Raw genomic sequence first — 26,968 nt, 5'->3', positions numbered from 1 at the left:
GTAACATATATTTAAATAACATGTTACATCAACAGCTTGTTACGTTTGTGTTCTCTGGCCTATAATGTGACTCATCTTTTGTTTTGTAACATTCAACAATGGTTGTTTTTAAGCATTTTGCCATTTTTTAAATATGTAATGCAAAATGATTTTTTTATAGCAATACATTTCTGTTGAAAATGAAATTTTACATTGGACTAAAGAGACGGACATCAAATTATGCAGTTGGATCAAAACACAAACCTGTGTCAGATGAAGTGTCAGTGTCCAGAGTGAGAGCAGCTCACTGCAATAGTTGTTTATATTGGTTGTGTCCACACTACACAGATGTCATGAACATTCAGTTGTCATGACCCACACTTTTTCAGGAGTAAATTCAGTTCAGTTGTCACTTCCATAAATAACTGAAATCTGTGTGAACAAAGATTAAGCTTTTAGAGGCACGAAAATTTTGTTTTGTTGTGAGATCTTTAAGATATGTTATTTTCTGATATAAAATTAGCCTAAATAAACCTGATAAACTAACCTAAAAAAATGTGAGGTGTATGTAATTTTTATTGCTAGAAAATAACAAAATCACACCAATCAGGGTTTTAAACTGTATTTACTCATCCCAAATTTTGGTATCAAGGTTGCAAAAATTGCAAACCTCATACGGTATATAAAGAATAGAAAATAAACACATCTCATAATATTCAGTTACTGTATATTACTATCAATGTTGTCTGAAGTTTAAGCACATTTTTGTTGCACCTTCTTGGTTAGAAAAAGCCCAATTTATTTCTCTATTCATGAAAAGTGTCAACCGTATTTAGTTGCAGTGTATGTGACTTATGTGATGCAGATCTCTGCTGTAAATGCAACAAATAACCCAACCCCTAAATTAATCCAAGGTGACGTTTCGATTCCAAATCAAAAAGACTTGTTCATGTTATCTGTGAATGAATGGACTAGACTCTCTTACACAATAGTTTGATTTGCATTGACTCAAATAATACAATAGACTAATTTCAACATTATTTTTCACACAGCCATTTTTTTCATTTCTAATGTATCATATCTTTTCATCACATTTGTATATACAGAAATATATATATATATATATATATTAAAAATCACATGTAAACAAACAACTTATTGAATTTGAAGATTCATTGAATTTGAAATTTCACTTTTTCCTTAAAAATGCTACTTGTACCATGATTTCTCAAGGAGATGTGAGAAAACGAGTGAATGAGAGCAGCAGTGAAGTAAATGAGAAAAAAGGATTGAAAGTTCTGCGAATTCTGTCTTTCATCAAGGAGAAGTGCTTATATAATTATAATAATTAAGAGTGCTTGACCAACAAGATAAAAAATATAAAACAGTGCACATATAAACAGTGTTGCACAAGAGATATTTACAGAGTCTGAGTTTTTTCATGTTGTTCTTTGGGGAAACCGTTGGCATGGCAATGTGCCATAATTTCCACTGTTTATGTTCTTCATTCCTCAGAACAGCCTTGAACAACTGCAGCAGCTCCAATAGTTTATCCCAAAAAGCTTCTTTCATTAAAACTTGTCCAATTTTGTTTCAGACACACAAATAAGACACACACACACACAAACACACATCTCACAACAATTAGCCAGAACTGACGACTGATTGGTACCTGTTCTGGATATGGCAAGATGAAAAACAAACAATTGTAAAGGAATAGTTCACCCAAAATGAAAACAATCATTACTTACCCACCATCATATTGTTCCAAAACCCATACTATATACATTTTTAAAGAATCTTTACTCAGCTCTTTCCATACATCAACAGTTCATAGTGACCGCATCTGTGCCGGGATCGAAAAAACACCAAAAAAAGCACTAAAAGTATAATAAAAATACAGTAGTCCATATAACTCGTGTGCTTTATTCAAAGTCTTCTGAAGCCTTTGTGATAGGAACAGACAGTTTTTATTCACTGATATTATTCGACAAAGCTCATGTCCAGCTCATGTTCACATCCAGATTCAAAATGGCACGTCAGTGTCATTGATGGCCGTAAATAACTTCAGTAAATAACTTACATTTCTACTTAGAGCCTTTTCTGTTTCTCACAAGTCAAATTTGAAGCTTGTTTAGTCATTCCTACAATTTAGCTTTTAAACTTTTGAGACATTATACATACTTTTATAAGTATCTTTATGTGTCATCATTAAAGGGACATGTTAAATATTTTATAAATCATACCAGTCAAGCTAAACAACTTCAAAAGTTCAGATGTCCATCTGGTTAAATGGGTGTGAGAGTGGACAATAACAGGGTGGACATTCAGTGGATAAATGAGCCAGTACATGGCCTGTGAATGACATCTAGCTAACATATTTGTAAACTTAAGTATATTGATTAATTTATTTCTGTTAAAATAAAGGTATTGAAATTTTAAAATGACATAAATTTTCCTTATATCTTCACATCAAAGAGTGGACATGTTATGCTTGAACACATAGAACTTTTATAATCACAAAATAAAGGGAAACAATAAAAGAACAGACAAGATCCACACTTAAAATAACTCCAACATTATTTTGCTGAATGGCTGATGTGTGTGATGTCATTTCATTACAGAGACCTTCAATTAAATGTCACAATAGACAGAATAGGGTGGACAAAAAAATCAAACCTCTGCTATCAGTGTTCAAAATCACACATTTACCACAAATGTATTCATGCTATTGTGAGAATGTAATACTAAACAGTACATTTTATAAAAAAAAAATTTAAAAAAGAAATCTGATGATTTAGCACTTATTGTTGTAAAAGATTATTGATGCACAGTTCTGGGGACATGAGGAAATGACACTAGTGCAACAATTGAAAATTATTTTAATTATTTAACTATTGACTTTGAGGCCCACAGCAGTTTGTAACATTATAAATAGTCTTTGTTCTTCTTACCAAGCCTATTAAAATTGTAATTAAATATTATACATACCACAACTTGTACTGGGGAATTGAATGGCAAGAAATTTTAGGAATTTTGTTCTTTTTGGAGTTTGTCAGGTCGCAATGAACTGTGATCGTATGGTAAGAGCGGTGTAAAGATTCTTAAAAAACTTCTACCTACGTATTCCACAGAAAAATAACAGCAAACAGGTTTTGAAAGACAAAAGGGTGAGTAAATGATGAGAGAATTTTCATTTTGGGGTGAACCTTTTCTGTAAATAACATGAGAGTCCAGGGACCTCATAAGGAGTCATGCAGGATGGAATCTATGGAATCTAGGATGGTTTCGGTCCCTATACAGTACTCTCCATAACCCATTCAGAGCTGTCTATGGTGCCTTTGCTCCCACCGGTGTCCCCTTCCTCATCGCACTGCAGCAGCATGCCGTTCACAGACAGACTGCGTTTAGTCCAGATGCTGCTGATCCTGCGAGGATAAGAGCACAGCTGCTGCGCTGTGGACACGGTGAAGTCGCCCATGTCGAATGAGTGGCTCCTCTTGGGTTTGGAGTCCAGTGGCAACATGAGCAACCTGCTAAGCCTCGAGTCCAGCGTCCGACCCAACAGAGGCTCCTTGTCAGTAGGGGGTGCCGGAGCAGAAGCAGCCCCTGCAACTGAGCTTCCGGAAGCACCTGGCTCCTTGGCCTGGCCCCGAAGCTCCAGAGAATTAAAGGCCCCAAGAAGCTGGTCTATGTTGGCGCGGGGCTTGGGAGGCGCAGACATCCAGATGTTGGCGAGGGCACTGTTGGGGCTATACGAAGTGGCATCTTCTGAACCTGAGGATGAGGAGGAGGACGAGGAAGAGGACAAGCTGCTCTGAAGAGAACCACACTTAAAATCAACAACTTCATCCCTCATTGTCACCTTGGGCATGGGCATGGGTAGAGGCACCCCGTTCCGGCCCAGCCTCCCTCCGTTGGTTTGCGAGTATGCTTCGCTGGCATCGCTCAACTTGCTGATGGGGGGCTCGCCACCCCCTCCGCTGTCCCCTGCCTTGTAGCGCACCATGAGGATCACGATAAACACAAGAAGGGTGGCCACGATTACACCACCCACCACCAGGATCATGGTCCCTCCCAACATCTGCCCATGGACATACTGGCATTGGGGGTAGTCGTCCCGGGTGTAGAAGTCCACACAGCCCACCACGTTAGTGGCAGTAAGTGTGGTGGCTGTATCGTCCCAGGCTGCCAGCACACACAGGTCATAGCGGGTCCCAGACACCAGGTTGGTGACATGGAAGGCCTTACTGGAGGCAGGAATCATTCTATAAACACACAAAGACAAACAGTATATGAGAAGATTATGTAAAAAATGGCACTGATGACTAAGATTGCCAGTGGTTTGTCAGTGGTCAATGAAAAGAAGAAAGAGTCTTTATCAAATTTCTCAAATTTAGTATTTTATATAAAAGTTCTCAATGTCCTCTTAAACTATTGGAGAACAGAGATAATACCACAAGGTTTATGCATAAATAAATTTCCATCTTACGGGTATGATGATGCAGAATTTAAGAACGCCTCTTGATTTGATACTTCAATTGATCGAAGAGGCCAAATGCAAAAACAAATTGTGAGTGTCCAGATGGATGCATGAAAAACCCAAATTGCTCTCTGTAATGTAGAAGAGGACATTTTTTTTAATTTAAATTAAGTTGAAAGAGGACATTGAGAAATTAAGAACTTTTTACAAAATACTAGATTGGAGAAATGTAATTTGAGACAAAGCTGATTATAGACATAGACAAGGTGAACATATCCACACATATAGGTGAACATATAGGTGTGGTGTATACATGGACACATAACGTCCTGGTTACTTGCATAACCTCCATTCCCTGATGGATGGAACGAGACATTGTGTCAATGTAGTGACACTAGGGTCACTCTTGGGAGCCCGAGACACCTCTGGTCTTTGATAAAAGGCCAATGAAAATTGGCGAGTGGTATTTGCATACCACTCCCCGGACATACAGGTATAAAAGGAGCTGGTATGCAACCACTCATTCAGGTTTTATGCTGAGGAGCCAAGACAAGGTCCCGGCCATTTCAGCAGGTAGTTCAGCATTGTGGCAGGAGGGACACAATGTCTCGTTCCCTCCATCAGGGAACGGAGGTTACGCAAGTAACTAGGACGTTCCCTATCTTTCACTCACTCGACGTTGTGTCGATGTAGTGACACTAGGGGTCCCTATAAGAAATGCAGCAACTGGCTGAACTGTGTTACGTGAACTGGCGGTGTGTGACGGGCAGACCACTGTGTGCCTTGTAGCCAGCACATCAGGCCGACACGTAACCTCCCCCAAAATCAACCAGGGAACACAGTTTGTGAACACTACTTGGAGTTAACGGTGCACATCTTCAGCTCAGGGGAGGTGAAAGGCTCTATGCGCAAGCGAAACACCCGGCCGAAAGAATGGGCCTGAAGCCCTACCGGGGGCGGCACGTCCTGGGCTTGATATGCCATAGTTATGGCGTCAATGAGCCAGTGGGCGATCCTCTGCTTGGAGACAGTGCTTGGTAGACACCGCGGGTGGTAGACCGCATAGGCCTTCCACGTCCCATCCAGGGGCCAGACATGGAGATTCCAGAGGTCTGGTTGCGGGTGCCAGATGGTGCCCCGCCCCTGAGAAAGAAGGTCCTTCCTCAAGGGAATTCATCAGGGGGGGGCCTGTTGCAAGGAGCGTGAGGTCCGAGAACCACGTCTGGGTGGGCCAGTAGGGTGCTACCAGAACGACCTGCTCCTCGTCCTCCCTGACCTTGCACAGGGTCTGTGCAAGTAGGCTCACTGGGGTAAACACATATTTGCGTATTCCAGGGGGCCAGCTGTGTGCCAGCACATCTATACTGAGAGGTCCCTCGGTCAGGGCGTACCAGAGCGGGCAGTGGGAGGATTCTTGGGAAGCGTACAGGTCTACCTGTGCCTGCCAGAATTGACTCCAAATCAGCTGGACCACCTGAGGGTGGAGTCTCCACTCTCCCCTGAGGGTAACCTGTCGTGACAGCGCGTCCGTTGCAGTGTTGAGGTTGCCTGGGATGTGAGTGGCTCGCAGCAACTTGAGATGCTGCTGACTCCAGAGGAGGAGACGGCGGGCAAGTTGTGACATACAACGGGAGCGTAAACTGCCTTGACAGTTGATGTATGCCACCGTTGTCGTGTTGTCTGTCCGAACTAACACATGCTTGCCCTTGATCAACGGCCGAAACCTCCACAGGGCGAGCAGAATTGCCAACAACTTGAGGCAGTTGATGTGCCAACACAGCCGTGGGCCTGTCCAGGAGCCGGCGGCTGCATGCCTGTTGCATATAGTGCCCCAGCCCGTTTTGGAGGCATCTGTCATAACCACAACGCGCCTGGAGACCTGTTCTAGGGAAACGCCTGCCCATAGAAATGTGAGGTCAGTCCAAGGGCTGAAGAGGCGGTGACAGACCGGCGTGATGGCCACGCGATATGTCCCGTGGCGCCATGCCCATCTCGGGACTCGAGTCTGGAGCCAGTGCTGAAGCGGTCTCATATGCATCAACCCAAGCGGAGTGGCCACCGCTGAGGATGCCATATGCCCCAGGAGCCTCTGAAACAGTTTCAGTGGAACCGCTGTCTTCTGTCTGAATGCCTTCAAACAGGTCAGCACCGACTGTGCGCACTCGTTCATGAGGCGCGCTGTCGTTGAGACTGAGTCCAACTCCAAGCCAAGAAAAGAGATGCTCTGAACCGGGAGGAGCTTGCTCTTTCCTCAGTTGACCCGAAGCCCTAGTCAGCTGAGGTGCGAGAGCACCAGGTCCCTGTGTGCACACAACACATCCCGAGAGTGAGCTAGGATTAGCCAATCATCGAGATAGTTGAGGATGCGAATGCCCACTTCCCTTAACGGGGCAAGGGCTGCCTCTGCGACTTTCGTGAAGAAGTGAGGGGACAAGGACAGGCCGAAAGAGAGGACCTTGTACTGATACGCCCGACCCTCGAATGCAAACCGCAGGAAGGGTCTGTGTCGAGGTAGAATCGAGACGTGGAAGTATGCATCCTTCAGGTCTAGTGCCACGAACCAATCTTGATGCTGGACGCTTGCTAGAATGCAATTTTGCGTCAGCATCTTGAACGGGAGTCTGTGTAAAGCCCGGTTCAGTACTCGCAGGTCCAAGATTGGCCACAACCCACCGCCTTTCTTCGGTACAATGAAGTAGGGGCTGTAAAACCCCTTCTTCATCTCGGCCGGAGGGACAGGCTCTTTGGCACCCTCCCGTAGGAGGGTAGCAATTTCCGCGTGCAAGGTAGCGGCATTGTCACCCTACACCGAGGTGAAGTGGACGCCGCTGAACCTGGGCGGACGCCTGGCGAACTGAATCGCGTAGCCGAGTCGGACGGTCCGGTTAAGCCATCGCGATGGGTTGGAAAGCGCAAGCCACGTGTCAAAGCTCCGGGCGAGGGGGACCAAGGGAACAATCTCGTTGGACGTACCGGCGGGTGGGGCCTCACGGCGGGGCGGAGCACGAGGTGCCACGTCGTGTCGTCCAGGGACATCGAAGCACTTACCTGGCTCCTGCCACCCACCATAAGATTGGCCGAGGAGGGGGTTGGAGGAATCTCATCCCCGTAGTCCACTGGAACCAATCCCCAGTGGGCGTTTTTGTGCCACAGCTGAGCGCACAGGGGCGGGGGGGTCCGCCGCTGGAGCGCCATAACTGCCGAAATTGGACGGTGGATGGTGGTCATGACGACAGCCATACGCACCGGATATGTGACCCAGGAGACGAGACTGCCATTCTTTTGTCAGGCTTTTGGGTGCCACAGCCTCCTGGGCATGTGGCGACAAAAGATTCTCCTCCCGGCCCTCCACCAGGGGATGGAGTGGTCTGTCGACCAGCCCCAGAGAGGTAGGTCTCCTCACCCCTGGGTCACTCATCTCGGGGGTGCTTCGAAGCCTTCCTCGGGTTCTAAGTGGCCGGCCATGAGACGGGTGGCGTCTGCTTCCTGCGGTGGGCTCCCCGCCGGGGCCGGGCCGCAGGGCTGGGCTGCGGTGGAGCCGGTGCAGTCAACGCAGGAGGATGCCCTTGGTGACTAGCAGACAGGGTGCGGGATCTTGAGCCGTGCCGGGGCAGGATGTGCCAGATAGCTTCTGTCTGCTGCTTCACCGCCGAGAACTGCTGGGCAAAGTCCTCGATGGTGTCGCCGAACAGGCCAACCTGGGAAATGGTGGTGCCAAGGAACCTTGCCTTGTTGGCCTCTCCCATCTCGACCAGGTTGAGCCAAAGGTGGCGCCTCTGGACCACCAAGGTAGACATCGCCCGCCAGAGAGACCGCGCCATGACCTTCGTCGCCCAGAGAGCGAGGGCGGTTGCCGAGCGCAGCTCCTGCATCAATCCCGGGGTGGAACTACCCTTGTGCAGTTTCTTTAGCGCCTTGGCTTGGTGGACTTGCAGGAGAGCCAACAGGCCTTGGACGGGAGCTTTGGGTCTTATCCACCGGGGGGATCACCGAATAGCCCTTGGCCGCCCCACCATCGAGGGTAGTGAGGGCGGGGGAGCTGAAAGATTGGGATCGGGCAGTAAAAGGTGCCTCCCACGACCTTGTCAGCTCCTCGTGCACTTCCGGGAAGAAAGGAACGGGGGTGGAGCATGGCTGTGAGTGGCGCCGTAAGCCCAGGAATCAATCATTGAGCCGCAAGGGTTCAGGGGAGAGCAAAGGGTTCCACTCTAGCCCAACGCTCACGGCTGCCCGGGAAAGCATGTCCATCATCTCTGCTTCAGCCTGTGACTGGGCGACCGTACCCGAGGGGGGGAGCCCAGCTGAGGCTTCCGCGACCGACTGGATGAGCCCGCTCTCCAATGTTGCTCTCAAGAGCTCATCACCTTCGCGGGCTCCGAACAAGAGGTCGAACTCACCGTGAGACGAGCCGGCGGACTCATCCGGAAGCCCGATCGGGGCAGACGAGCGTGCTGGGGAATGGGAGGTCTGTGGGGGGATACCCGGCGGAGGTGGTCCCATCGGGGTCCCCAAATCACCCCCAGTGCTAGCCGTGCTGGCCTCATACCCGTAGTTAGAAGGACCGAGGCGGGGAGCCGCTGGAGTGGCTTGCTTTCTTACGAAGGCAAGCCGCGACCGCAACGTTGCCATAGTCATGTTCTCGCAATGAGTACATGATCCATCCACGAGCGCTGTCTCCGCGTGGGTAGAGCCCAGACACGAAAGACAGCGATCATGCCCGTCAGAAGGCGAGAGATAATGACTGCAACCAGGAATAACATACAAACGGAAAGGCATCTTTAAAAAGACGTTCTCTGCAGTGCACCAGTGCAGAGGGGGGAGAAGCCGCTGAAATGCACCATCAGATCCAGCAGAGGTGAATGAACAGTCGTGAGAATTCAGCTCAGTGAGCATTGACCGTTTGGTTCAGAAGAGAAAATCTGAATGAGTGGTTGCATACCAGCTCCTTTTGTACCCGTATGTTTGGGGGAGTGGTATGCAAATACCACTCGCCAATTTTCATTGGCCTTTTTTCAAAGACCAAAGGTGTTTCGGGCTCCCAAGAGTAACCGCAAGTGTCACTACATCGACACAACATCGAGTGAGTGACAGATAGGGAACTCCACACTACAATTTTTAGAAAAAATTCTGACCGCAATACAATTTTAAGAGCCGATAGTTTCCAAACTGGCGGTAAGTAAATTATGGGAGAATTATCACTTTTGGGAAAACTTTTCCTTTAACAACACTGTTAGTGGGCGCAACTCATTCTTAGTGAGTCTTCTCTGCAAATTCCCAACATCTTTCCTTATCTTAGGATAACAACATCAGTCATTATCCTAACAATGTTTAATAAGTTTGTGCATGCTAACAGATTTCAGGAGATGTGTCTGCATAATTTTTGCACAAATATTATTTTGCCTGTCCATTAAAACATGACTGGAATCCTCTATTTTTACACTAGCTTCATTTATCTTGCTCCCTGCAGAGCTGACAGCCAACAGTAATTGGCTTTATTTCTTTAACCCATCTGTGCTGCAGTGGGAAGCAGATGGGCTGTCTGTTATCACACCCATATATTAATAAATAAACCATCACAGTGCAGGAATGAAAAAAGAGAAGAAAACTGCAAGTCTTTATGGTGGCACGACATTTGATCTGTATTTGAGCAGTGAATGGATCATGGTACAGTCTACATGAGAGCAGACCCAAAACGTTATGAAACATTTATTAATGGATCATTGCTGCTGTGAGCAGAGTCTTCTAATGTCCCCTGAGGACAAAGTTGAGGCATTAATAATTTCAAGGGCCAAAACTATCACACAGAGATTTAACAGGACCATTTAGGAGCAGCTCAGCTCCATCTCTGCTATCTTATTCAAACCACATATATTGCTCTGACAACTGGGTCCTATAATATTATATTGTATCTCCTAGATAATATATCTGCTATAATCAGGAAAAACAATATACAGTGGCCCCATGAAGACACTTGTGTGAATGTCATTGCATTACACAACAAAATATTAAAGCATGTCATCTTCAAACAAACGCTCCCTTCCACAGATTCACACCACTTCTCTGAAGCCTTTTTTCAATGACTATTTAACGTAATCTTATGAGTATTCTTGTGTATTCTCACAAAGTGTGGTTCTAGCTTACATTTGCATAGACATCAAAACATACAATATTGACATATCGACAGCATCTAAAACATAATCATTTTATGTATGAACAACTTAAGAGATGTACAGATACAGTTGTGCTCAAAAGTTTGCATACCCTTGGAGAATTGGTAATATATGTACCATTTTTAAAGAAAACATGAGTGAGCAGGCAAAACACATTTCTTTTATTTCTTATGGGATTCATATTCAACTGTAGGTTATAACAGAATGGCACAATCATAAAACAAAACATAACAAAGAAAAAAATGAAATGACCCCTGTTCAAAAGTCTGCATACCCTTAGTTCTTAATACTGTGTATTGCCCCCTTTAGCATCAATGACAGCGTGCAGTCTTTTGTAATAGTTGTCTATGAGGCCCCAAATTCTTGCAGGTAGTATAGCTGCCCATTTGTCTTGGCAAAATGCCTCCAGGTCATGCAAAGTCTTTGGATGTCTTGCATGAACCACACGTTTGAGATCTCCCCAGAGTGGCTCGATGATATTAAGGTCAGGAGACTGTGATGGCCACCCCAGAACCTTCACCTTTTTCTGCTGTAACCACTGGAGGGTCAACTTGGCCTTGTGCTTAGGGTCACTATCGTGCTGGAATGTCCAAGTGTGTCCCATGCGCAGCTTTCATGCAGAAGAATGCAAATTGTCTGCCAGTATTTTCTGATAACATGCTGCATTCTTCTTGCCATCAATTTTCACAAGATTCCCCGTGCCTTTAGAGCTCACACACCCCCAAAACATCAGTGAGCCACCACCATGTTTCACAGTGTGGATGGTATTCTTTTCACTATAGGGCTTGTTGACCCCTCTCCAAACATAACACTTATGGTTATGACCATAAAGCTCTATTTTGGTCTCGTCACTCCAAATTCCAGTGTGCCGGAAATTGTGAGGCTTGTCAAGGTGTTGTCGGGCATATTGTAACCGGGCTTTTTTGTGGCACTGCGCAGTAAAGGCTTCTTTCTGGCAACTCGACCATGCAGCTCACTTTTGTTCAAGTATCATCGTATTGTGCTCCTTGAAACAACCACACCGTATTTTTCCAGAGCAGCCTGTATTTCTCCTGAGGTTACCTGTGGGTTTTTCTTTGTATCCTGAACAATTCTTCTGGCAGTTGTGGCTGAAATCTTTCTTGGTCTATCTGACCTTGGCTTGGTATCAAGAGATCCCCAAATTTTCCACTTCTTAATAAGAGATTGAACAGTACTGACTGGCATTTTCAAGGCTTTGGATATCTTTTTATATCCTTTTCCATCTTTATAAAGTTCCATTACCTTGTTACGCAGGTCTTTTGGCAGTTCTTTTCTGCTCCCCATGGCTCAGTATCTAGCCTGCTCAGTGCATCCACGTGAGAGCTAACAAACTCATTGACTATTTATACACAGACACTAATTGCAATTTAAAAAAAACACAGGTGTGGGAAATTAAACTTTAATTGCCATTTAAACCTTTGTGTGTCATCTTGTGTGTCTGTAACAAGGCCAAACATTCAAGGGTATGTAAACTTTTGATCAGGGCCATTTGGGTGATTTCTGTTATCATATGTTTCATGTGTGAGAATTAATAAAAAAGTGTTAATTGGAAAAAATAATATAAAGGATTTGTAAATATTTTGTCTTAAAAGCTGCAAAAACACACTCTTTTTTTTAACTTTAGATGCTAAATACTGTCCAAATACTTTTTGTCTTCATTTTAAGCAGTACATGTATTGTTTTATAATTAAAATGTAATATAATATAACATTTAAAACTTTTTTTATTCTTTTTTATTTTATTATTCTTTTTTTTTTTTTTAACATATATATATTTTTTGTTATATAATACAAGGGCATTCATATATTTGTAAGCATCCATATACTTTTTGGGGCCACTGTACTGTATTTTTCATGAGTAATTATTAGTGGCACTATTACTAAATGATCATCCTCAGGTTTACAGATTTGATCAAACCCCTAACCGTATACTGATCTTAGCTTGGCTTGTTTTAGAGAGATTTTGGGCACTTTCAGCTGATCATACTATGAGACCAACTAGACCATCTTGGCCAGACTGGGAGACCAGCCTAAACCAGTTTAGGCATAAGATGTTTTTTTGTTTTTTCTTCTCTGGAACACAGCAACCCAGAAAACAGAAAAATCAGCAGAACTAAAAAAATTGAGAAAATCAGTTAAAGGAAATGTAACTTCAAAACTCATCTTAAAGTTTAACTTTTTCTAATATAACTTTAAAAGGCACTACACTCCCAAGTTTAAGTTAATAGAACTTAATAGTCATATTTTAATTTTGTACTACACATACATGTTAATTGCTCTGAACTTGAAATACCGAATAAGCTAAATCATACATTTTGATGGCACTTAATTTAAAATTTTACTCTTCAGATGAACTTAAAATTACCAGGTAATCTCAATTTAAACACTTGAACTAACTAGTATGGTGAATGCTAGGATGCTGAATGCATGTTAATAGGTAACACTATGCTTTGATTAGCATAGCAATTGTTCAATGTGTAATGCAATATAGAACATTTTTAACTTGTACTTGTCCTTAATCTGAGCTCAAGCTCCACTCTTCACCATGATGGTAACCTCCAAAACTCCAACATAATAGAAACTCTTATAAATACCACAACAAAAATTAAACACTAACAAGTCTCTCCCTGTACATTCATCATGCACAAAGACACATTATATAACACATAATTTTTACATTTACTCTCCCTGCTGAGTGCCATGCAAAGCATACTGGGAAACAGAATTCCCCTGCCCAGTTTTCCATGTGACTTAAAAGGTATAAATGTTGTGAACTCAAAAAAAAAAAAAAAAAATTCTACATACTCATCAAGGTTAATTTATTTGAATGAATTTGTCTGATTTAATTTTCCCCTCATCAAAACAGTTAATTAATTTGAGCACATGGGTTTACAGTGCAGAGATAACCTGGTAACCCCCTAACATGTGACAGCAAGTTCTGCACAAGCCAGCAACTCTCACATTTGTTCTTGTGGTTTGACTCGTGGCTTTTTTAGGGGTCTTTGTTGTTTACCCCTCCAGACTGTCAGCATGTGCTAATTAATTGCATTTAATTAGAACAGGCAATGGCAGCCAACTCTCACTTTGGCAGGAATGAATAGTGATGCTCCACACACAAGGACAGTGTTCTCAGATTTCCTATTTTAAACAATCAGCGTGACCTCATTAAACAAACCCCACTCATCCAGACATTTCTCCAGCCCCCACCCAGCTCATCTTCTCTTCTGACTGTTTCGTAGCTCATTTTCTCTCCAACACCCTCATTGCTGCAAAGAGCTCAGATTTCAAAGACATGACGCACTCTCCCTACTCCTCTGATCAAACACAGGCCGTCCTCTGGATTCTGCAACGGATTTAATTATGCTTATGTAAGCAAAACAGCTAATGACTGTGAGCAGGTGCTTGTGGTTTGATAATAACAGCACAACTATGTATAATGAATGAGAATACAGTGACCTCAAAAAGTATTTTGACACCTAAAGCAAGTCACACTTGAAAATGTAAATCTCATCGCATTAGCTAAAGCAAGTGGTATTTATTTTAAAGATAGCACAAGTACACTTTTTAAAAAAAACTACGTTTCAGAAAAAAAAGTTTGTTCAGTTTTAAATGATTAAATAATAGACATACTGTTGTAAAATGAAGATTGCATTGTATAATGAAGACAAAACTTATTTAGCCACTTCCTGGTTGTTAAATGTTAGTAGAATATGTTAATGTTAAGGCTGTATGATTATGACAAAAATCATAATTGTCCATTATCCATCTTCTATTGCCACCAGGTAGTGCTGGAGCCTATCCTGGCTGTCTTGGGCTGAAGGCAGGGAAACACCCTGTACAGGTGGCCAGACCAACACAGGGCAACACACACTGACATACATATTCACACTCTCACTCACACCTACAGGCAATTTAGGGTCTCCAATTAACTTAACCTGCATGTCTTTTTGGATTGAGGGGGAAACCAGAGCACCTGGAGGAACCCCATGTGAACATGAGGAGAATATGCAAACACAGAAAGGCCCAATTGAGCCAGGACTTGAACCCGGGACCTTCTTGTTGTGAGGCAACAGTGCTAGTACACACTGAGCTACTGTGCCACCCCTAACTGTCCATAATTGTCCATAATTTCCCTTGCTATTATTATTGCGATTATTAATGCCAATTAAATACTTACTTGTTTAACTTCCTATTCCTTAAGCTACACATCTAAAACAAGCTGAGAACTGTTAAGCTGAATTACTTTATTGCTGTTTTATACATCAGTGAATCAATTTCACATCAGCCTACATTTAGTAGCATGACAAAAAACAAACATCTACACTTCATTATAATGGGAGCGTTCTAGTTGTTGTGACACCCATTTGTCACATCACAAGCATGCAGCACAACGTTTAACAAATCCAAAATAATTCCAAATGACCGAATATGCTTTCTTTTCAAGTGTCACATGATGTTTTTGCAGCATTATATTTCTTGTTCCACTGTAAATAGACGTGAAACATAAGCATCTGGGCATCAGATCGTTTAAAACTTGCACATTACGATGGGTTTATCATTACTGGCTGTAGACTCATTAAAGCGTCTGTGATTTGCTATTGCTGTTTCATTGCTAAAAAGACACGTCTGGGATTGGTCAGAATAATCAACCGCTGAAAAGAACATGTTGTAAATAGAAACATTTGAAACAACATGAGTCAACTTTTGCCCAGTTTTAATGATAAGTTACTCTCAACAGCCGTAACCTCAATTAAGTTTTTAATTAATTGAGCAGCTTCTTTTTTAACCTTCTTTTTGCATTGTAAGTGCCTTGCTGTAAGTGCAAATTTGCATTAAAATAAAAGTTTTTTTTTTTCTGTGGAAACAGACATTATGCCACAAATTGTGTCAAGATAGCTTAACTTGAATCCAGAACATTCTTTGAACCATTACACTCCTGTGTGTGTGTGTGTGTGTGTGTGTGTGTGTGTGTGTGTGTGTGTGTGTGTGTGTGTGTTTTGTGTGTTCATGTAAAGTACGTCAGCCATTTGAGTGTCCTCCCGGATGCTGAAGCTGTGGAGCTCTTCACGGAGTAATGAAACTGAAATGAGCACAACAGATACACGGTGTTCTGGCTTCCACTTGTATAATTTATCTCTATCTGAAGCTCGAGTCTGTCAGTAAGATTTATGAGATGAAAGTGGCAAATAAGCTGATAAAAAATTTATAGCAAAACATTTATGACAGCCAGGTGGAGTCTATCTATTCTGTCAACAAAATAACTTTGGGTTTTGAACACAACATGCTTGGAAATGTTTATATCTACATTATTCAGAGGTACTGTGGAACTGCACTGCATTAAGTTTTGTCAGTACAATCAAGTAATGATTCAAGAAGGCAATGTTAAAAATCATGGTTGATATTGATATTGTTGAATTTGTCACACTGGAAATGGAAAGTCAATTTAAGCACAAAACTGGGGGGAAAAAATGCTTTTTGAATAAAAAATAAATATATAAATAAATTAAGGTAAGTGGTTGCATGAAACTGAAATTTCTATATTTAAAATCTATGAGTAGAAAATGCTCATTGTTTTTTTTTATTTTTTTTTTATTACATTGAGTAAAGTAAATACACTGAGATAACTAATCATGTTTTTTCTATATAATAAAATACACACATGGGGCTTCATGAACTCTATATTCAGGCACATGAGACTATGGCCACTCCCCTATGGCAACTCAACTTTTTTTACTAATTGACTTTAAATAATTTAAACTAGGGATGTGCACTACGACTAATTTGACTGTCGTTTAAACGGAAGTTTTGTAACTGACTAGTCAACTAGTCTAAAGAGAAGCCAACCTTCAGAAAACAGTAAAACAAAACAAAAAAGTTTTTATGCGACCCATTTAAAATACTTAATCTATTCCAAATCCGAAGCTAAATTCCACTGAAAAGTGGCATTTATCTGTGACGTGCTTGCCTTGAATTATGATCATTGCACATTAAATATAGAACATGACACGCATTCACTGAATCAACGTTAGCGAATATTTAATAGACATATTTATTGAAAACAATTGAATGAATAGTGCAGGATCAATGGAACAACCCTAAAAGCCTGTTCTAAACGGAAATCACTTAACATATTAAAACAGTCAGGACATTTTTGAAAATAATTAACAGGCAGACTAAGCCAAATCTATGAGAGAAAAAAAAATGTGCTGAAAAGTTGCACGTATTTCACGACGTGCAGTCGTGCATTAACCATTGATCTAATATGACAACTGTTCGGTAAAGAACGTTAACCATTAACAGTTACGATGTAAAAAAATAAAAAAGTAGCTATAGGATAGAAAAAATAGGCCTGTGATGTAGCCTGCAGTAAACCTAATGTATTCTAAACATGATGTGTACACAGAATAAAAGATAGTTTAACACGTTAAGCAGTTGGCACCTCGTTGAAAATAGCCTTCTTAATCAGCAGATTAAAAAAATGACATACCTAGTCTAAAACAGTTATTTTCTAGGCTACTTACTCAAAAGCATACATTTTTTAATAAGTAAAATTAACCCGTCGACATGGTCCGGTAAAAGACGGGACTTGACTCACCTGAGGCGGCTATCCTGCGCTTGAAAAAGCTTGCTCAGCGGAAAAATAACATCCAAGCATGCACAGATGTAAAGAAGACTCAAATGTGAAAACATCCATAGGGACTTTCAAACATTTGGAAAGCCGATTCCAGCATCACCGAAGTGATTTCATAACTACTTTGCTGAGTTTACTTGTCTAGCGAGAGGACATTTTCCTGCGCGCGCTGCGAGTGAGAGAGGGAAGACGCACACGCAGCCTGAGGTGAAATGAAACTCTGTATCTGCTCCACATATCCTCTTTTTTAAATAATATTTGTATTATTAATTCTATTTAAAATATGTAACATTAATATGACAGTAATTTACGTGCAGCCTCTGTAAAAATATAAAGCCAAATGTAAATGTGTAAAAATTATTATCAGTTTAATGGAGGGAAATATTAACCGACTAGTAATTCCAGTGTCGACTAGCAGCATCAGAACCGTTTAGTTGACTAGTCGACTAGTCTCGCACAACCCTAATTTAAACAAGTTTAAAACACAGAGAATACATTTAAAAACAAATAAAAATATAATAAAAATATAAAATATCAATATAAATGTTGATAACATACAATTTACTAAGGGCCAAATTCATTTTTTTCAGTGTACATTGTGGAATACAGAAGACCTACTCCACATAGTGTGGTAGAACAATATATCAGCAAAGCGAATTAATCTGCAATATCTGTCCATTTTGAGATTATTGTTATCTAACTGTGTCTGATTGGCCGAATAACAGAAGTGATCTTTCCACCTAGAGTCAGTTTCCATATTTATGAACAGCTTTGTAAATGAGTATCAACATTAGCCATTAGCAATCCCATATCGACTGACCACAACTCATCAACCTGATCAATCGAAATCGCTTTATTTATTTAAGAAGAAAGAGCACAGTTTTGAGCCAAAGGCTAATCAAGTTCAGAGGAGAGGTCAGCACTGAATCACACACATGGCACCATTACAAGCTCAAGTGAAGCCTGGAGGTGTCATTGCACTCCTGTCTGAGACATAACTGGTTTCATGTCTGACATATAACTTCCATTACTGAATCCATGTTCCACTGCTGTTCTCCTGGATGACACTTATGTAATGCTGATGTACACAGAAAACATTGCTGAACGGCTCTTTAGTAGTGCATATGTGTGGACAAATTGTATGTCAGACTTTGATGGTTACAAAACATGCAGTTCCCCACAGTTGCACATACACACAAGACACAAGTGTTCTTGCGATTATAAAACTATTTTAAGGTAAAGTGTGTACATTTTTGGATGTTAAAATCATTTCTCCAACCCCAACTTAATGTGCGGGAATGACTTTAAATAAACCATTCGTAGGTTGAAACGTGTAAACACTGTGGCTATTGCTCTGTTTCTTTGAGCATCTCCATCAACCTGTTACACAACACTGGCGCAACCAATAGCATGAGTCTGGGGCGGGACTATCGGTATGATAAATAAAGACACATTCAAATAGCTTTTAAATCGATTTTTTGTCAAACATGTCCGTCTGAGCCATATTTGCTTAAACCAACAGCACAAATGTAATGTAAGAATGCATTTTGCTTGAATGCCTCAGCAAACCTGATTATAGGTCAGTACTCCTTGTCCAAACATTTTGCATGCATGAGCTGTGATTATAAGATCAGTGAGCAGTAATTTGCTGATGGCGGGTCATTGAGAGGAATAAGAAGCCTGTTAACTTATCGTGGCCAAGATGAGAGCTTATTTACACAGTATGCTGTTTGGAACACATTTCTCCAGTGCAGCTTAATGGGCCATTTGAGGAAACGACTCAATTATGTCTTCTCTTACACTGGCAGAATGTGGAGGACTCTGATAAAGATGCTGGATATTTGGAACCACACATAATTACAGTCCATGGGCTGAGCAGGACGGTTTCTTCAGATATCAATGGGTGAATCGCTTAAATGGCATGAAGTAATTGGATTTTCTCCCTGCCTGGTTTCTCTTCCTCATACTACACTGTACCAGCTGCTATAATACACTATTACCACACCAAAAAGTAGAGGATTGACTATCCACCCGTGGAGCCTCAGAATCCCCTGAGTGTGTGACTACAAAGAATAATCAAGTAGCGGTAAAGAGAGAGAGAGAGAGAGAGAGAGAGAGAGAGAGAGAGAGAGAGAGAGAGAGAGAGAGAAAAGGGCTAGAGCTTTCAGAATGAGAGATCAGATGAGGAGACGCCATAGAGGACAGCATGTAGTTTGTCTATCAATCATGTGGGCATAGTGAAGGATGAAGGACGAATCCCTGCAGGCAACTATAATTTACAAATGTAAACTATATAAATTGTCTAGGAGCCCTTCAACATGTCCAACAAATTCAACATGTTGTGGTTTTTGAACCACAGGACCATTTAAACTAAACACTTACAAACACATCATCCAGCACTTCACTCAACTGACAATCTTTACTAGAACCTCTTCAAAACAGTAAACTACTTATACAAAAAAATAAAAAAACGTGTTTGCTTGATGTTTTAAAAGGCTGCTTTCAAGCTTGATTCAATTGCTTGGTCTGATTCTGAGTTCAATTCCATCCTCCTCAGCATGAGTACCACAGTAAATACTACCGGTAGCTGTTTACCTGGTAACCAGATAACATGTCTGGAGGAACAGATGGCAGTTTCACTGTTAATTACATAAGTATTTGTCGTTTTGGATTTACCACCAAAACTTTACACACACAAGAATGGCACCACCGTTTTATTCTGAGACAAGAAGCTTTAAGAAATGGACTATACTTTAATAAATGTGACCAGGATCATGCAGATGCAAAGTGTTCAAATGATACATCACTTTATATTAAAATTCTAAATGGTGGAGAGGCAATATGGCTGATGTCAGGGAAATTGGTATCCAAAGGAATCCATAGGCACCAACCTCATGATTTTAGGCAAACCTATTCAAAAGTTATGGGCAAAAAAGAAAAGTGATTTTTTTTTTTTTAACTGGTGGTGGCACTATAGTATATAGTTTGTCCTAGAGACCAAGTGCTATTCATACACGCCCCTACAAATGTGCCAAATTTCAACATTTTCCTATGAACGCTTCATAGGGCTGTCATACACCCCCAGCAAAAATATTAATAATAAAAAGGAAACAGATACTATAGAAGCTATGACCCTTCTGGGCTTTGCCCCTAATTAAAAGTCACCAATTGCAGCTCCTTTCCAAAATTTAGAACGCACTGCTTTCATACATTTTTCATTGCTGTCAACAGAACCAGAGTTCACATGAATGGCAGTCCAGACAACCTTTTCAAACTGATTTGGGTACAGTTTGCTCAGTTCAGAAAAACAGCTTTCAGACCAACCAAATTAACAGAACTCTGAGGAACTCAGGTCTGCACCAAAAGTGCAGTGTGAAAGCACCTCAATACATACTTTTCTGTTAGATGTAGAATTCTGTCATGACCCTGAATTAATCTGTCTTTCTGTAAATGTGAAAGAAAACTGTCTGCTTTGTACCTGTAAATGAGGACCTCATCATCTGAGCAGTTGTACTGCAGCTGATACATTTTCACTTTGGGAGCTGTCTTGCTGACAGACCACCTGACCAGGGCAGACACAGCGGTCACCTCTGAAACGGACACCGCTTTCTCTGGCTGGCTCTTGGGAGTGGCTTTACTGGTCCTGGTAGTGCCCGTAATGTCTGACAGGCGGGACTTGGGTTGTGTTGCCTGGCCTGTACCATTGCTAATGTGGGGTAGTTGAATAACTGACAATTCCACAGAAGCAGTCGATTCACCAGCCAGGTTGGCTGCAATGCAAGTAAAGGTGCCATAGTCCTTCGATGTGGTGATCAGGATCTCCAGTGTACCATTGCGGTACACTACAATGCGGGAAGAGTTGCCCAGTAATCGATCGTCAGGGGCGACCCAATGTATGGTTGGAATAGGATCTCCGATGGCTTCGCACCGTAGACTGGCAGTCTGCCCCTCCAGAACCAGCATCCTGTGGGTGTGTTGAGTAATCAACGGCTGCTCACACAAAAACTCGTCCTCCCGAATACTCCAGAAGTAGCGCCCTTTCAGGCCAGGTGGGGAGGCACATGTTTCCAGGTCATCGTCTCGCTCCAGGCGGCGAAACCAAAGCAATTCACAGTTGCAGTGCAGTGGGTTCCCTCCAATGCTTAGCGAAAGCTGAGGGGCAAACGGCGTGGTCATCACCTCGGAATCTTGTGCTCTGGCAAAGATTGGATCCGGTGGAAGTTTCTGGAGACGGTTAGAGGTTAGGTCCAAGCGGGCCAGCCTCTCCAAATCCACAAAGGTCCCCTCAGGAATGTAGTCCAACAAATTGTGGTCCAGGCTTAGTTGGTGCAGGTTAACCATCTGTCGTACTGAATGCCAAGGCAGCGCTTGAAGGTTGTTGTAGGACAAGTCCAGATCTTCAAGTGATGCTGCAAGGTCTTCAAAGGCCCTCTCGGAGATGCGACCTAGTTGGTTGTTATTGAGGATGAGGTGCTGCAGGCTGACCAGCCCTCGCAGGTCATCTGGGCCTAACTCCATTAAACGGTTGTTGTCCATATGGATAGAACGGAGGGTCTCCAGGTCACTGAATGAGAAGGGCTGGATGTAGCTTATGGTGTTGCGCGAGAGCGTAAGGTCCACCAGATCCGTCATGTTGGCAAAGTCCTGCTGTGTAATTCGAAGGATGTAGTTTCCCCCTAGTCTGAGCTCCACTGTGCTGCGATCTATATCTGGTGGCACGAAGAGCAGGCCTTTAGCTGGACACAGGGTCCCCAGCGACTCAGACAAGTTCTGGCACACACAATACTTGGGGCACGCATGGGCCATCATTAAAGACATACCCAGGACCAGCAGCTGACAGAGGATGTGGTCCATGGTAGATTCATACAAAGGGACCTGTGAGACAAACATACACAACAAATAATCAGTATTGACATTCCTGATATGGAGACATTGCTGATGTTAACAAAGGAAGTTAAAAGCAATGGCTTTAAATCAGAGTACTGTGGCAGATGTTAGGAAGCAATTGATGACCTGCTTAGCTGTAGCAGCCTGATCTGTGTCTTTCTGGGTCCACTCAGTGAACCCAGACAGCTTGTAACCTCACAACCTTACATACAGATTATGTACTTATGTACGATGTGTGTTACATGTGTGCAAGAGGCTTTCTCCGCCAAGAACAAATTATCACAGCACTGTGAGAGACTGCAATTGTCTGAACTAGGGCTGTCAATTTGAGATGTTAATTAAGTGCAGTTTTATTATAATTAATTATGCGTGTTATAAAAAAAATGCTGAAATATCACGACACAATGCTGTTTATCTGATGCATGTGTACACCGGTCAACAAGAAAAATGATGGAGACGGAATGCGAGAATGAGCCAGTAAATTTGAAATATTCATGCAATTTATTTGTTATTTATTCGATTAATAAATAAGTATCATGTAATCAATTCAATTACAATTTGTAATCAATTGACAGCCCTTGTCTGAACAAATATTTGCATCTGCACATACTGCACTCCTCAACTGCAATAGTATGGTGTTCCTGAGAAAGGTCTAATTCTTATCTTCTACAGTCTTCAGGGAGCCAAATTGTCTTGTTAAAATATGGACAGTCTATCACTTCCTTTCCCACTCACTGCTCAGAGGGTCATTCTATCACAGGGACATGACCCAACACACACACCCAGCAGAATCAATCATGTGGAAGTCAAAGCCAAGGACTCTCACTGTGCTGACAGCAGGTCAGAGAGTCAAAGTCAAGTTGGTACTGCTTTGATGCGTAAAGCGTCAGAAATCTTGACTCTTTAATTTCATTGTTTATTGTTGACAAGGCCAATTGGCTAAATTAAAATTCTGAGCCTTTAAGGAAGTTCAATAAATCAAAATTCTGTCATTATTTACTCATGTCATGTAGTTCCAAACACAGATGCTATTTTTTGCCCACATTGAACACCCAAGCAGCAGCTCTTTTCCACACAATGACCACATCTGTCAGTCTTCAAAAAGGACAAAAACAAAATGCCATAAATATACTTTATTTCATGCATTCTTCAAAAAAAAAAAAAAAAAATCTCCTTTTGTTTTCAGCTGAAGTCAAAAGTCGTACAGCTTTGAAACAACACAAAATGAGCAAATGACATGTGATCATTTATGGGTGACATTTCCCTTTGTTTCATTTAACCCATGCAACATGTTCAGTATCTCAAACACTGTGTGTTGGTAAAGGATTGGGAGACCATGTGTATCTGCCTCGGCTGAGGACATGAAACCCATGTGTGGTCTAAAGCGATTGCTTTTGGAAGACGAGTGTCAGGCTAACTGACATTATCATTAAGAATGGTTACATAGTTGGAGGCATGTTTCACATTTTCTTCCCCCACAAGTTCATTAACATACTTGGCTGGAGGTGAGACATTTGTCTGCACTGTAACCACATGCACCTCGTCACCTCCAGGCCAAGAAAGAGAGCAAGGAGAGAGAAAGAGACAGAGAGAGAGAAAGAGAAAGGCACTGGCAGGCAGTTTTTCTCTAAATAGGATCGGAAAAAGAGAGGGATGCTTGATACTTTAGTTAATGGGCTAGTCCTAATTGTGGTCAATAGTGCAAACTGCACAAACAAATTGCATACTTAGCAAGAGAAAAAAGAAGATAAAATGGGAGAGGGTAATAAATAGACAGACTGTGCGGACTAGGAATGTAGTGATCCTAGTAATTAATTGTCATTTTAATAATTGCAATTAACGATTTATTTTGTTTTGTTTTCAAATTGATTGTTATGTTAATGTCACTTAAAGAGTACAGGCTTAAAGGTGCAGTAAACAATATTAGCCATTGTGAAACTTCCAGCAGACTTAGCCGTTGAATTAAACACACCCCCTCTTTCCAAAACCCCGCCCTCCAAATACACACACTCACAGAGATGCTTGGAGAACATTACAATCAGAGATGGATTTTAATGTTGCAGGTAAAAAAAATGCAATTTGATGTCAGCAAACCCAAACAGTTACATTGACCTTGTCCAGGAACTTGTCAAAAGTATATCGCAAGTCCTTTTGACATTTAATCACATGCAGGATATGAATTATAGATATCTACATTTCAATTTTTACTAGTGTAATTCAATGAATAAACTTATTGTTGATATCTGTTATTACATTTGCTCTAGTAAAAAGTGAATTTTTGATGTAAATTAATGTCATTACTTGCAGAAATACACATTCTTGATATTAAAATGTAAAAAACTTATTTTTTTATATCTGTAACTGCATGTTCACTAGTAGAATTCCACAATGATCTGTCATTCACTCAAGTTCAAAACGGCATTATAGATATCTAGAATTAATTTCTGACTAGTTGAAAATTTAAAATACACATATCAGTTATGTAATACTAGTAAAAAACAAAACAAAAATGAAATCAATTATTAAATTGTTACTAGTGCAAATATGAATGACAAATATCAACAATTTAATTGAACTATAGTGCAAATGCAAATTTTTGATATCTGTAATTGTATTCACGCAAAGATCACTGGAGGCCAAAGGATTTTGTGTATTTGTAGTCAGATGTATTTACAGAGTGACTTTGCCTCAAATGCAATAACTGAATCTTTGTTTGTAAAGGTGTGAACCAAATGGCCCATACAATCAGAATAACAAAGGGACAGTGTGATCAGAGGTCACCATCTGTTCACTGCTATGCAGGGACATTAACCAGAATAACAAAGGGTCAGTTTCAAGGAAAACCATTGGCTGATCCTAAAGTACCGTATCACTTCAGGTATAAAGGTCTTTCATACAGACTGAACTTTGGGTTAAGATTTAGAAGAGCTATGCTACACGACTGACATCAGTAAAGTCTTTTCCCCATAAGCACTTGGTCTGGCTTACTCTTCTGTTTAAGAAGAACTCTGATACATTGGTGAGCCATCTGATATCTAGTCAGCTAAATACAAGAAGATCTAACAAGGCCTTGTGATCGGTATACCTATACATCATTAGAAAGGTGCACTCCAGCTTTGATATTTCATTACAGTACAACAATTTGGCTTTAATTAAAACAAGGACAAACCGTTCTGGTAACCCTACCATTCCTTTTGGTATCAGACTTTTTAAAAATAATAGAACTTTTATTTAGAAGATGTGGTGTCTTCTTTTTAAATTTGAGTAAGTTTGTGTGCTTTTACATGTGTTTTAAAATATTTAATGTGTGATGTATTTTCTGCATTAATTCAATCAAAATATTGCTAAACAGAAAATAAAATAAAATCTTCAACTTCAGTTTTACTACATAAATGTTACAGGGACTTCCACACACCATTCTGTATTATCCTTGTAACTTCTGTATAAAGCATAAAATAAAGTATTGTCTCATGAAATGTAGTAAATAAATAAATGATTATGGCAATATATAATTTGTCTATATTTGTCAAGCAGTCTCTTGTATATTTATATGTTTATTATAGAGAAAAGATAAATATGTCACTGCAGCTCAGGGCCAGCCCCGTGGCATAGACGGCATTAGCGGTTGCCTAGGGCACAAAATGGCAGGGGAGCGGCACATGAGTGGATTTTTTGTTTTGTTTTGTCAGAAGTGCACCCTCTCATGATGACTACGCCATTCTACCCCTGTGCTGAGCAAAATGTATCAGGAAAGTTATTGAACAAATATGATTTATAAAAACAGACCATGATGGAAATTTTACAACTGGGTCTGTCCGATTATTGTAGTGCAGCCTCAGAATGTGACCTCAAAAGCAGGCACTTGTGTGTCAATAACCTAGTTTCCATCCACTTTTCATTTCGTTTTGTTATAGACAAAGTGAAAATGCGTAAAAAAATGGTTGTGAAATTTGCCGTCTTCTGCCTGTTTCCATTCAAACGGCCTTTTATTTTAAAAAATGGTGTGCGTGATGACGTCATGCTTAAAAAAACACTTTATCACATAAGTTTTGGTTTGCTGCAAAATAAATCTGCCCTTAAGCCGTTTCCATACAGAAATGTGTGTATATCGCTAATTGTGTAATTTTCACCTCCCAGATGTCCCAAATTTTTTCCTCCCAAAGTTTTGGTAAAATGAGGAGAGTATTGAGACAATTCATTGAAATTAGCCAACTTACTGTCATTTTAATTTAGCAAATAAATGCAATCAGAAGACGAGGAATTGCAATCAAAAGGGAGCAGTTGCCCTTCTGATAGGACAGTAATATTGGTCCTGATGTTGCACCTATCGCAGACTGCCACCGGTTCCGACCCAAAAGCAAATCTTCATGGCCCTTTTCAAGCTGGCAACCTGCACCAAGTAATGGTGGAAACTTTCGGTCTTAGTATAAGGACCATCCATCGATGTATATATGCTGTGTGCACAGCAAGAAAAATGTATGCGGTGTAATTTCAGGGTTTACATATGATACATTCCTGATATTCAATAGGCTATTTTGAACAATCATCTAATCTAAAGCATTGCCATCACAACTGCATTATTTGTCTAGCAACATTTAATGACCAACTGAACTTGACTGTCATCTAAAATTAATTTTAGCATCATAATGCAATTGACATTTTCTGAAGAAGCTCAGCAAATGTGATCCGAGGTAAAGAGCGATAGATTTCAAATATTTAAAAGTTTTAAAATGTTCAAAAGCTAGTTTTCTGAAAGTGAACTCAGCATTGGACAAATAGTTCTGATAGTTTATAGTCT

At 41.2% G+C, this 26,968-nt stretch overlaps 1 protein-coding gene across 1 annotated transcript in view; it reads right to left on the bottom strand.

The window, feature by feature from the left end:
• Nucleotides 1-26,968, bottom strand: part of lrfn2b (leucine rich repeat and fibronectin type III domain containing 2b) — a 174,056-nt gene continuing 147,088 nt past the window's right edge. The window contains exons 3-4 of the mRNA XM_051654743.1: nt 20,762-22,158; nt 1-4,247 (exon numbers count right to left, since the gene is read on the bottom strand). Of these exons, the coding sequence (XP_051510703.1) occupies nt 3,275-4,247; nt 20,762-22,137 (2,349 nt within the window). The 5' untranslated portion in view covers nt 22,138-22,158 and the 3' untranslated portion in view covers nt 1-3,274. The remainder of the gene's footprint in view (nt 4,248-20,761; nt 22,159-26,968) is intronic.

Source organism: Myxocyprinus asiaticus, chromosome 25 (genome assembly GCF_019703515.2).
Source record: "Myxocyprinus asiaticus isolate MX2 ecotype Aquarium Trade chromosome 25, UBuf_Myxa_2, whole genome shotgun sequence".
NCBI classification, from domain to species: Eukaryota; Metazoa; Chordata; class Actinopteri; order Cypriniformes; family Catostomidae; genus Myxocyprinus; species Myxocyprinus asiaticus.
The sequence above is the reverse complement of the archived record's forward strand: the minus strand, read 5'-3'. Positions and strand labels throughout refer to the sequence as shown.